General features: G+C 38.0%; 1 protein-coding gene across 1 annotated transcript in view; it reads left to right on the top strand.

The window, feature by feature from the left end:
* LOC109085838 (LON peptidase N-terminal domain and RING finger protein 2-like) overlaps window positions 1-13,399 on the top strand; it is a 54,017-nt gene that overhangs the window by 33,395 nt on the left and 7,223 nt on the right. The window contains exons 3-7 of the mRNA XM_042716315.1: window positions 8,049-8,171; window positions 8,341-8,502; window positions 8,672-8,843; window positions 9,061-9,163; window positions 10,410-10,524. Of these exons, the coding sequence (XP_042572249.1) occupies window positions 8,049-8,171; window positions 8,341-8,502; window positions 8,672-8,843; window positions 9,061-9,163; window positions 10,410-10,524 (675 nt within the window). The remainder of the gene's footprint in view (window positions 1-8,048; window positions 8,172-8,340; window positions 8,503-8,671; window positions 8,844-9,060; window positions 9,164-10,409; window positions 10,525-13,399) is intronic.

Below are 13,399 nucleotides of genomic sequence, written 5' to 3'. Positions count from 1 at the left end.
TTAATTTAGATTTAAACTGACAGAGTGTGCCTACCTCCTGAACAATTTTAGATAGTAGGGGTGGGAATCACCAGAGGCCCCACGATACGATATTATCACGATATGTATCTCACTTAAATTTTATTGTTGCAGTGCAAAATGGGATTGTCAAGCAGACAAACTGACCAATACTTGAATGAAAACCTGCCATAAATTTTGTATGCACCTGGCAAACTCAACTATTTGTATTACAGTCTAGTCTAGTACACCTTAATTAAATGTAAACAGGTATGCACTGCTCTGCTGCTACAGGTATTTTGAACTATGCAACTTGAATTTAAACCCTTCAGAATTGGGGCATTTGAAAGTAAATCACTTTTAAATTTAAAATAAATAAAACATGGTATTACATTAAAATAAATGTTACATTTAAATTAAACATAACATACTCTTAAAGTAAACAATGTGCTACAACAGGTGTACTGTGCACTGCTGTGCTCTTAGAATATTTTACTTTTATTTATTCCATGGTATGTTGGAATTCTTGATTCTGATTGGCTGGCAGGTAGGCATTAAAACAGTTTAATGCTCAAGTAGTTCCAAGTCAGTTTAATTACCGTTCTATATTAATGCACCGCTGCTTTAATTGACACACACAAACACACCCACAGAGACCGAGAGATGGAGCGCGAGAGAGTGAGAGATCCCGCTGCGCAGAACACAGAAACATTTGGGAGTAGGCCAGCATAAACTTGTCAACGCTGCCCCGCTACTTTTATTAATAAAATGGCTTAGATACTGGATGGCTTGGTTTTGTTATTAAGCAATGAGGAGGTGAAATCTTTGTTTTAGTAACTAAACTCACAGTTTAGCTCACAATTGTTTGTAGAGAGAGACGCACAGACGCAGGTAATTCACACAAACTGTAATTTTTCTCTCTCTCGAACAAACGATCAATAATTAAAATAAATGTTATAATTATGTAATTCTATAATTCCGTAACTGACAAAAATAACCATAATTTTAACTCATTCGGTCAAATATTATGCTGCAAAGAGCAACACTAGTTTTAACTTGTCTGTAACTTGGCAAATGACCATAGAATAAAGGCCCAGGTATACTTCACTTTCCAAGTACCGTTACGTCTCACGCACAGCCATGTCTGTACAGCTTTTAAAATATACTCAACTGCGGATGAGTGTGGACGGACGAGCTTGACACATGCGCAGTACCACCCACTTGACTTGCGCTCTGTCTCAACATTCACCTCGTGCATGTGCTGTTGTACGTGCACCATCCGCGTGGTCTTAAAAAATTGCCTGCATGCAGACGGGGTGCGCGGCTGTCCACGAGCCCTCCTGATGACAATAATGATGTAATTGCGTGGATGCAGACGGGCGAAATATACTTTGGCAGAATAATCAACGGTTTGCCGCGTATTAAATGATTTTAGAAAAAAAAATCAACACCACCATCTACTGGACTGGAAAGAAATTTTTATTATGCATAATAAAAGATAATAAAAGATCGATACTTGGCGTCTGTGTATCGATACATTATTGCTGCGGAAAATATCGCAATACTATGCTGTATCTAATTTTTTATTTTATTTTTTTCACTCCTATTAGGTAGGTTATTCCAGATTTTGGGCGCTAAATAGAAAAAAGATCTGCCGCCCGCATTTGGCAATTTGATAATACCTAGAATATCAAAAATCAGAGTTTTGAGAACACAGCGGACATGGAGGACTATAATGTAACGAGCTCGTTTAAATACTGAGGTGCTAAACCATCCAGGGCTTATAAGTAAAAAGCAAGATTTTAAAATCTGTACGATGTTTAATAGGTAGCCAGTGCAGTGTTGATAGATACGGGCTAATATGGTTGGACTTCCTGGTTCTAGTAAGAACTCTAGCTGCTGCATTTTGGACCGGCTAGAGTTTGTTTATTAAGCGTGCAGAACAACCACCCAATAAAGCATTACAGTAATCTAACCTTGAGGTCATAAACGCATGGATTAACATTTCTGCATTTGACATTGAGAGCAAAGGTCATAATTTAGATATATTTTTGAGTTTTACAAATGTTAGAAACGTGGCTTTCTAAGGAGAGATTGCTATCAAATCGTACACCTTGGTTCCTATTTGCTGACGAAGAATTGACAGAGAAGCCATCAAGTCTTAGACAGTGTTCTAGGTTATTACATGCCGAGTTTTTAGGTCCTATAATTAACACCTCTCTTTTTTCAGAATTTAGCAGTAAGAAATTACTCGTCATTCAGTTTTATATTGACTATGCATTCTGCTAGTTTTTCAAATTGGTATGTTTCGCCGGGCTGCGAAGAAATATAGAGCTGAGTATCATCAGCATAACAGTGAAAGCTAACACTGTGTTTCCTGATGGTATCTAAGAAAGGGTAACATGTGAAGCTTGAAGAGTAACGGCCCTAGTACTGAGACTTGAGGTACTCCATACTGCACTTGTGATCGATAAGATACATCTCCATTCACTGCTACAAATTGATGGCGGTCATATAAGTATGATTTGAACCATGCTAATGCACTTCCATTAATGCCAACAAAATTTTCTAGTCTATTCAAATGAATGTTGTGGTCAAATGAGTCAAAAGCAGCACTAAGATCCAATAGCACTAATGGAGAGATACAACCACGATCAGATGATAACAGCAGGTCATTTGTAACTCTAATGAGAGCAGTCTCAGTACTATGATACGGTCTAAATCCTGACTGGAAATTCTCACAGATACCATTTTTTTCTAAGGAGGAGTATAATTGTGAGGATACTACCTTTTCTAGTATCTTGGACAGAAAAGGGAGATTCGAGATCGTTCTGTAATTAACTAGTTCTTTGGGTTCAAGTTGTGTTTTTTTGACGAGAGGCTTAATAACAGCCAGTTTTGGGGACATATCCTAATGACAATGACAAATTAATAATAGTCAGAAGTGGATCTATGACTTCTGGAAGCACCACTTTTAGGAGTTAGATGGAATAGGGTCTAACATACTTGTTGGTTTAGATGATTTAACAAGTCCTTTCCTATAGTAGAGAATGAGTGGAATTGTTTCTCAGGTGATCTAGAGCAAACTATGTGATGCGATACTGTAGCTTACGGCTGCATGATTACAATTTTATCTCTAATGGTATCAATCTTGGAAGTAAAGTAGTTTATAAAGTCATTACTGCTGTCCGGTTGGGAAATGTCAACACCTGTTGATGCTTTATTTTTCATTAATTTAGCCACTGTATTGAATAAATACCTGGGGTTATGTTTAGGGTTTTGTATCAATTGGTTTTTTTACAATACTGGTGCCATATCGATACTTTTAAAATGGTCCCGGTGCCCAAACGGTGCCTGAACCGATACTTCAAAAAATAAAAAAATAAATAAATAAATAAAAGAGCCACAAAAACGATGGATAACATTAAAGAACATTTAAAAATATTTAAAATAAATCCATAGCATTCACACACTCCTTGGATGTTCTTATTTCCCAAGATGTGCTTCTCTAACTCTAAGGCTAATAAATGTATTTCACGATCTGGGTCATTATTTAATACAAAACCACACTTAATGTTTCTACTGTATCTCTGTCAATCACTCTGATATTTAGTTAAAATGAGTGCTGTCTGTCACTGTCTTCAGTTCTGTGAATGACTGTATGGTCATTCTTTATAAAGTAGCAACAATGACCTTTGTAAATTGCAGTACTGTGCAAAAGTCTTTTAGGGACATTAGTATTTTCACCCCAAAAAAGGGTTTTAAGTCAGTTATTTACATCTTTTGCTGTATTGTGTCAGTAGGAAATATCAGTTTACATTTCCAAACATTCATTTTGCCATTAATTTAATAATAAAAAGATTTTTAAATGCACAAGCAGTCTGACAACAGCCGGTGCTCCACATGGAGATCTGATCTCACCGTCATCGAATCTGTCTGTGATTACATGAAGAAACAGATGAAACCGAGACAAACTAAATCCAGAAGAACTGTAGCAACGTCTTCAAGACATTAAGAAACCTGCCTCCAAAGCTACAGTACTGTGAGACGTTTTAGGCACTTGTGTAAATATTCTGTAAAGTAAGGATGCTTTCAAAACTATTGTCATAAATGGATTTTATTTATCAGTTAACTTCTATTAACTAAATCAAATCAATATTTGGTGTGACCAACCTTTGCATTTAAAACCGCTTTTGTCCAGGTACACTTGCACATTGTTTTTTAGGTAGTTTTGCAGGAAGGTTACTTCAAGCATCTTGGAGATATGACCACAGTTTTTCTGAATTTAGTCTGTCTCATTTTCATCTGTTTCTTCATGTAATCACGGACAGATTCGATGATGGTGAGATCAGATCTCCATGTGGAGCACCGGCTGTAGTCAGACTGCTTGTGCATTCAAAAATCTCACTAGATTATTATTAAAATTAATGGCAAAATGAATGTTTGGAAATGTAAACTGACACTATTTCCTACTGACACACTACAATAAGATATAACTGTCCGAACACCATTCTTTGGAGTGAAAATGGAGTAAAAGACTTTTGCACTGTAGTGTATGCATACAGTAAGTATAATTCAATTAAGTACATTTAAATAAGTATAATCAAAGTATGCGTTCATATGTGTTAAGATTTTCACTGGAGGAAATGAGCAGTTTCTGTTTCTGTTTGAGTCCGCTCGTGCTGCTCCGCTGCGGTCTGCGGATTGAAGAGCACTCTGAAAGACGTTTAGGAGACAGGTCTGCCGCCGTTTTCATATGAAATTTAAGGGGACTGACTCACAGACAATCACGAATTTGTGTACAGTTTATGGAGCTAAATGCTATAGCCCCGCTAAAAAAGCCTCGCGGCACCCCTGCTTAAATATTTCTTTCGATCGCTCAGGCATTTAAGAGGCACCGAAATCTGCATTCTGATTCAGTTCGGTTCATACCAGTTACATAGGTACCGGTGCCATATTGGGTTCCCGACCCTAGTTATGTTTGTTTTCTTCTAAAAGAGATGAAAAGTAATCGGATCTAGCTGTTTTTAATGCTTTTCTGTAGGATAGGTTACTTTCCCGCCAAGCAATACAAAATGCCTCTAGTTTTGTTTTCCTCCAGCTGCGCTCCATTTTCCGTGCTGCTCTCTTTAGGGTGCAAGTGTGCTCATTATAACATGGTGTCAGACTGTTTTCCAAACAAAGTAGTTTCGCTTTCAGAACGAAACACACAGCAAACATTTGTGCGGCATTAGGCAAGTCTTCCCACATGTAGAGATGTGGGGGCGTGTTAGAATGAGCCGTTTTAGGGGGGTGTGGTTGACTTTTAACTTTTATAAAGAATATCTCTTTGGATTTGAGACTTAAGATCTTCTTCATGCACCAAGAGCTTGTAACAATCCAAAGAGAAAGGAAAAATTTTAATCACATCATATGACCCCTTTAAGTTAGAATCAACTCCAAACCATAGTTTTGTTCAGTGCTGCATGATTGGGAGTCTCTCATTATAACAAACAAAGTGTAACATGATGTAAATAAGAAATTCATTGTGCAGTGTAGAGCTTCATTGATTATAACAGATTTTTGTGAGAGCACGATAAACTAAAATTAATGACAGCTTTGTAATAATTATAGGGAGCGCAGAGCGCTCTGCACGCATTCTTGGCTAATGCATTCAGAATTTTAATAAGTTTTGTTTGACATGATGCTATTGAACCAGTGACAGCTGCACTCTGCAAAGTTTCGGGAGTGACATCTGCGTATAAATGCTGCATTTAGGCTTTGCGAATGCCACTATCAATGAACAGGGCAAGAATCCTAGAGCACCCTCAGGGTATGGTTGTAATGGCATGATCAAACTAGTTAAACAAACAGGACTTTGGGGGGTAAATACACTCTGGCACCATTCAGTTGGGCTGGTGTGAGTACAGTCGTGGCCAAATGTTTTGAGAATTACATAAATATTGGAAATTGGAAAAGTATAATAGCAATTTGCATATACTCCAGAATGTTATGAAGAGTGATCAGATGAATTGCATAGTCCTTCTTTGCCATGAAAATTTACTTAATCCCAAAAAAACCTTTCCACTGCATTTCATTGCTGTCATTAAAGGACCTGCTGAGATCATTTCAGTAATCATTTTGTTTAACTCAGGTGAGAATGTTGACGAGCACAAGACTGGAGATCATTATGTCAGGCTGATTGGGTTAGAATGGCAGACTTGACATGTTAAAAGGAGGGTGATGCTTGAAATCATTGTTCTTGCATTGTTAACCATGGTGACCTGCAAAGAAACGCGTGCAGCCATCATTGCGTTGCATAAAAAATGGCTTCACAGGCAAGGATATTGTGGCTACTAAGATTGCACCTAAATCAACAATTTATAGGTTCATCAAGAACTTCAAGGAAAGAGGTTCAATTCTTGTAAAGAAGGCTTCAGGGCATCCAAGAATGTCCAGCAAGCGCCAGGATCGTCTCCTAAAGAGGATTCAGCTGCGGGATCGGAGTGCCACCAGTGCAGAGCTTGCTCAGGAATGGCAGCAGGCAGGTGTGAGCGCATCTGCACGCACAGTGAGGCGAAGACTTTTGGAAGATGGCCTGGTGTCAAGAAGGGCAGCAAAGAAGCCACTTCTCTCCAAAAAAAACATCAGGGACAGATGATCTTCTGCAGAAAGTATAGTGAATGGACTGCCGAGGACTGGGGCAAAGTCATATTCTCAGATGAAGCCCTTTCCGATTGTTTGGGGCATCTGGAAAAAGGCTTGTCCGGAGAAGAAAAGGTGAGCGCTACCATCAGTCCTGTGTCATGCCAACAGTAAAGCATCCTGACACCATTCATGTGTGGGGTTGCTTCTCATCCAAGGGAGTGGGCTCACTCACAATTCTGCCCAAAAACACAGCCATGAATAAAGAATGGTACCAAAACACCCTCCAACAGCAACTTCTTCCAACAATCCAACAACAGTTTGGTGAAGAACAATGCATTTCCTAGCACGATGGAGCACCGTGCCATAAGGCAAAAGTGATAACTAAGTGGCTCGGGGACCAGAATGTTGAAATTTTGGGTCCATGGCCTGGAAACTCCCCAGATCTTAATCCCATTGAGAACTTGTGGTCAATCCTCAAGAGGCGGGTGGACAAACAAAACCCACTAATTCTGACAAACTCCAAGAAGTTATTATGAAAGAATGGGTTGCTATCAGTCAGGATTTGGCCCAGAAGTTGATTGAGAGCATGCCCAGTTGAACTGCAGAGGTCCTGAAAAAGAAGGGCCAACACTGCAAAATACTGACTCTTTGCATAAAATGTCATGTAATTGTTGATAAAAGCCTTTGAAACATATGAAGTGCTTGTAATTATATTTCAGTACATCACAGAAACAGAACTGAAACAAAGATCTAAAAGCAGTTTAGCAGCAAACTTTTTGAAAATTAATATTTATGTAATTCTCAAAACTTTTGGCCACGACTGTACATTTTCAAACACAGCCATTGAGCTCACTCTGTCTATGAGTCTGTTTTACACTAAATGTTTTAGATTTGAATCCCTCAGTTGGTATCTATTTTGTTCCTGCGTTGTGGCTGAATTTTATTTAAAGAAAAAAATTGCCCTGTTATGGTTATACCAGTTTTTTTTTTTTTTTTAGACTTTAACACATTCATTGCCATGTGCTTTTATTCTGCATCATGGCTGAATAGTAGACGGCTAGCTTCCCACTCTTCCCCAAAAATAGGTCCTTTTAGACCCTTAAGAATACAAGAATGACTCTTTTTAGGACCAATTTTGCCTTCACCAATCATGTCCGATATTTCTTTGTATGTTCACATAGCAAATTCTAAAGTAAAACAAAAACAGCCAAAAACTACCCACTGCAATTATCCTGAAGCTATGGGGTGGTGGTGGCTCGGTACTTGGGTCTTCATTGTTGCTTGCAGCCATATTTTAAATATTGCCATTGTGTGAAAACAAATTTGGACATTTTTACCTGTCTAGTCAGTTTTAATTTAACAATAGCTGGACTTAAGTTACTTTTACCAAACTTTTTTTTTTCTCTCTCTCTCTCTCTTTCCAGGCTCACTACATTAAGGCTACAGCGTTTAGGAGCGCTGGCCGCAATGAGGAGGCTCTACAAGAATATTTCTACTGTTTGGCTCTGAAATCTGACTGGATCGCTGTAAAACTGGAGGCCCAAAAGGTACATTAAAATGTGTTTATTCGTGAATGTCAGCCTTTGTGTGGTAGATCTTTTGCGCAATGGTTTGTCTTCTACTTTTGATGTTCATTTTAAAGTTTAAACCCTTAGTTTCTTTGATTTATGAAGTTGTCATTATTACTTTTGTATAAGTTTTTCTGTGTATCTACAGATCCTGAGTCACATGTTCTCTTCGGTCTTTGCAAATAATGGTCTGGCCACGTCCATGCAGCCCCTTCCAGCTGGACCCATCTCTCGTATCAAACCTTCATTCCTCCTCAGCTCTCTTCACTCCTCTCTTCCTAGAGATGGAGCCAAAGCAGGCTGCTCCAAGGTTACTGTGCTCAGATAAAACTGATTTAAACAACTACAGAGATTTGCTACAATGGAGATATTGTCACACTAAATATTTCTAAATTTTATTTTGCTTTACAAAGCAATTTTAGATTCATAGCATAGATCATAGCACCATCAAATCTAAAACTGTTTTGTTTGTGTGTTAGGAACCAACACTCAGTTGCAGCAAGTTCAAAGATGAGAACTTTTTTATTTTACAAAGATCTGAAAACGTAAATTCTGTTGGCCTCAGTTCACTTTTTGATAAACCAGTCCTAAAAAGGAAATTGACAGAAGATGCTAAGCCCTTTGAGCCGTCCAGCAAACAGCTTAAAGAAGGTATGTGGTTTAAAACCATGATGTATTTATTTAAAAAATAAATAAATACTTACAGCAAATATTGTGAAGGAATAATTAATATCTGACTAAGATCTATGGCTGGCTGTACAAACTCTCTCTCTCTCTCTCTCTCTCTCTCTCTCTCTCTCTCTGTGTTTCTGTCTCTCTCTGTGTTTCTGTCTCTCTCTCTGTTTCTGTCTACTTGCTTCATTCCCAGATAAGGCATCTTCATGTAAAACTCTCCCTACTTTTTCTGGGGAGAGGCAAGTACAATCACAGCTTTTGGACAGTGCGGATTTTGAATGTTCTCTCTGCATGAGGTGATGATAAATTTTCTCTTTGAAAATATCACTTAAAAGAATAGTTCATTCCAGAATTAAAATTTTCTGATAATTTACTCAGCCCCATGTCATTCAGTGTTTCTTTCTTCAGTCAAAAAGAAATTTAAGGTTTTTGAGAAAAACATTCCAGGATAGGTATCAATGGGTTGAAGGTCAAATCTAACACACCCCCACGTCTACGTCACGATGTGGGAAGATTTGCATAACGCTGCCCAAATCTTCACGCAAAGAAGGAAGGCATAACTTTGATTCTCGCTGTAGTATTGTTGCTGCCACCATGTTGTGGAGACACTGTGTGTTTCGTTGTGAAATCGAAACTACTTTGTTTGGCCTTCCAAAAGAGGACACAACTAGAAATCAGTGGTCAAGTTATATTTACAACACTGTTCCGGAACAGTTCAACCCAAATATTCAGATGTGTGCATCGTATTTTATGGATGACGAGGACTGTTTCCTGAGAGAGTAGCCTACAATACCAGTGTCTGTTTCTATAAAGTGGGGCAATAACACCTTTGCAAGGCCTTTCTGGCGCTTCTGACTCACAGCCTGTAAGTTTCATATTTAAAGAATTTGCCACTGACGATTCAAAGGTGAGTTTTGAGCAGTGTAGAGTAGCGCTTGTTTGTTGTTTCTCCGATCCCAAATGCAGACATGGTTTTATGTTTACGCAGTGCGATACGTATGCGTAAAAAGACAGTATAAGTCATTATAATCAGTAATTATGTTCCCACTGGATGCAGCAAATGCCTAGTTTATAATGGGTTTTACTGGTTTTGTCTTGTTGCGCGGGGGGACACGGCATCACAGTTATGGTAAGGGGCGTAACATTTCAGTCACATGCTTGAGGCATTCGGCCAATCACAACGCATTGGATAGCTGGCCAATCAGAGCACACCTTGCTTTTGAGAACGATGAGCTTTGTAAAAATCAACCCGTTTCAGAAAGGTGGGGCATAGAGGAGAAACAATAATGTACATTGTGGAAAATGTGTTTTTTGAACCTTAAACTGCATAAACACATTGCATTACACCAAATACACAAAATAATGTTCTTTTTAGCAACGTCATATGACCCCTTTAACTTCTTTTTGACTGAAAAAAAGAAAAACATGAACATCTTGGATGACATGGGGGTGAGTAAATTGTGAGTAAATTTTGATTCTGGAGTGAACTAATCCTTTAACTTTGTAGATATCTAAATCCTCCTCACTAATGTATTATTCCAGGCTGTTTTATGAGCCTGTCACCACACCCTGTGGACACACATTCTGCCTCAAGTGTTTGGAGCGCTGTTTGGACCACAACCCTAACTGTCCCCTGTGCAAGGAGAATCTCTCAGAGGTAAATATCAATACACTTGGAATATAGTCTACACACAGATATAAGGGGCAATTAATTATCAATTAATACAGGGCTCCAAACTGCGAACGCATTTACGACCAAAAATATTAAATTGCGAGTGAAGTTTTTGCTGAGGACGCCACTGGCAACTAGGCCTATGTATTTACATGTTATAACTTAAAAAATAGCATGTAATGCCTTTCTTCCTGATTGTTTTGCAATCACATCATTTGCTATGTTAACATATTAAACTGAGACATGCGCATCAACATTTTAGCGGAAAAAAAGTGTTTCAAACAGCCATCATCTCTGCCGCGCTGCTGATAAACGCAGCTCAGCTGTGCAGCACGAGAGAGATCAAGATGACGGAGATGTAAGAAGTAAAAGTGCAGAAAAGCAGGGTCTATTTCGTGCACAACTTGAACAAACTACAACAGGTAAAGCAGTCAGCTGTGTGGATATTGGCAATAATGTTAACAATTCTCGTTTATAATCATTAATAATATGGCTTCATCTCAACAAGATTTTAGGTCTATGCTGTGTTGTTAATGAGTTAACTTCATTATTTGAAGCTCACTTGCCATCCAGTAACCGCAAAAAGCTTTGTTACTTTTTAATAAACAGTATCAGCTTTAAAATTATTCAAAATTCATAAGGAAATACAAACAATAAATAGTTTTTTTTTTTTTTTTTGGCGCTCTTTAATGCGGAAGGCGCGATCGTTTTAGTACCTCAGTTCAAGCGGCAAGTAGCCGAACCCATTTAATCTTTCTCTTTACTACTATAGTACATAATGAACATGAATTAACATCAAAAGGTAGACTATTTTATAAGAGAGCCTACAGTACAACTTACTGAAATGTCTCATATAAAGGCTCATAGTGTTTCAAATTGCGGAAAATGTGTAGAGCTTGTAAACATTGCAACATAATAATACATTTACCTCAGAAAAAACATTCGGTGTCCATAAGCTCATCAGTCAGCTAGAAAAATAACTATAAAGGAGCATTTTGCTATATTTATGCTTTTGCATTTTAATATTTTTACTTAACCTGTTGTCTACATGAATCAACTCCTATAAAATTGCATTTTACTAATTAAGAAAAACAGACTGAAAGTGTGAAAGACATAAACTCTTAAAAATAAAGGTGCTTGAAAGGTTCTTCACAGAACCATTTTCAGTTCCACAAAGGACCATTTAGTCAAAGGTTCTTTAAAGAACCAATCTCTTTCTCAACTTTTTATAATCTGAAGAACCTTCTTTCGCCACAAAAAACCTTTTGGGAAACATAAAGGTTCTTCGGATGTTAAAGGTTCTTTATGAAACTATTAACACAAAAAAGGTTCTTCTGTGGCACCATGAAACAACTTAAGAGTGTATGACATCATTTACAGGATGCATTGAGGAGGAGCCCAAACTACACTCAGTGGCCAAGTCATGCTTATGGTCCATGATATTGGTACAGATAATGAACAATTCTTTGTGACTGTATATTTCAAGTTGGAAAAGACATTTAATTCCCACTTTAAGTGAACCTTAGTTCCCAGGTCATCTACAAGATGGATTAAAATGCTGATAAAGTCAAGAAAAGAGGAGACAGACACATGAGTATAAAGTGTAAAGTGACGTGACATACAGCAAAGTATGGTGACCCATACTCAGAATTCGTGCTCTGCATTTAACCCATCCAAAGTGCACACACACAGCAGTGAACATACACACACCGTGAACACACACCCGGAGCTGTGGGCAGCCATTTATGCTGCGGCGCCCAGGGAGCAGTTGGGGGTTTGGTGCCTTGCTCAAGGGCACTTCAGTCATGGTATTGCCGACCGGAGACTCGAACCCACAACCTTAGGGTTAGGAGTCAAACTCTCTAACCACTAGGCCATGACCTCCCTATGATTGAAATGTTAAAATGTAAAAAAAAAAAAAAATAATAATAATAAAATAATAATAATAATAATAATAATAATAAATAAATCACGTCTATTCTGTGGCACCTAAAAAAATAAGTTTTTTTCTTACAGGAGCCAATGGCTTCTTACTCTTTTTTTTTTTTTTTTTTTTTTTTTTTTTTTATAATAAGTCCTGTAATATATTGGACCATGGGGCATTAAAATATCTGAGTTTAATATGATTCGTTTTCAAAGAAATCTGTGAAAATGCGACAACAATATACCAGTTCTAATCCCATGGCGAAAGTTTGAGCAAAGCATGCTGACTGTTCTGTCTTTGGCTGCACTGACGAGCACAGAACACTATTTAGAGTCACAGCCTCAGGGGTAGACAAGAGAGCAGTGGATTTATTGATTTAATCCCTGTATATTACTCTGCTGCCACACAGATATAAACATGCAATTTCTTTCCCAGCTGTTTACCTTCACATACATAACTGTTTTTGTAACTTGTGTTTATTTGACAGTTTAAGCACAATAAGACATGAAAGAGAACTTGGTTTAGTACTCACATGCTATGTGACAGCCACTTTCTGTGTGCATGATTTGGATGTGTGTGCTTAAAAAAACGTATATCGGAAGTTTAAACTAATATGGTTTAAAACACATTATTTCAGCATGGTGGACATGAAAATCAAAACGAAACATGTTTGAATGTTTTTTTAGCACAGTATCTGAGTTACAAGCTATGAAGGTTTATGCGCATAGTCCAAGTCGTCTTCTCCGTTTTTAGTGCACCTCTGTGGCAGAATTACAGCGCCACATACTGGTCTGGCAAGTGTACTTCATCGTTTTGTGTCGGTTTTGTGGTTTCGTGTGTACGCAGATATTTCTTAAGATGAGGGAAAAAAAAAAATGAGCTAGGGAAAGCTCTGGCTTTGTGTGGATGTAGCCTTATTTTTTATAAAGATGTTGA

This window comes from Cyprinus carpio, chromosome B1 (genome assembly GCF_018340385.1).
Source record: "Cyprinus carpio isolate SPL01 chromosome B1, ASM1834038v1, whole genome shotgun sequence".
Taxonomy (NCBI): Eukaryota; Metazoa; Chordata; class Actinopteri; order Cypriniformes; family Cyprinidae; genus Cyprinus; species Cyprinus carpio.
Note: the sequence above shows the minus strand (reverse complement) of the source record. Positions and strands in the feature narration are given on the sequence as shown.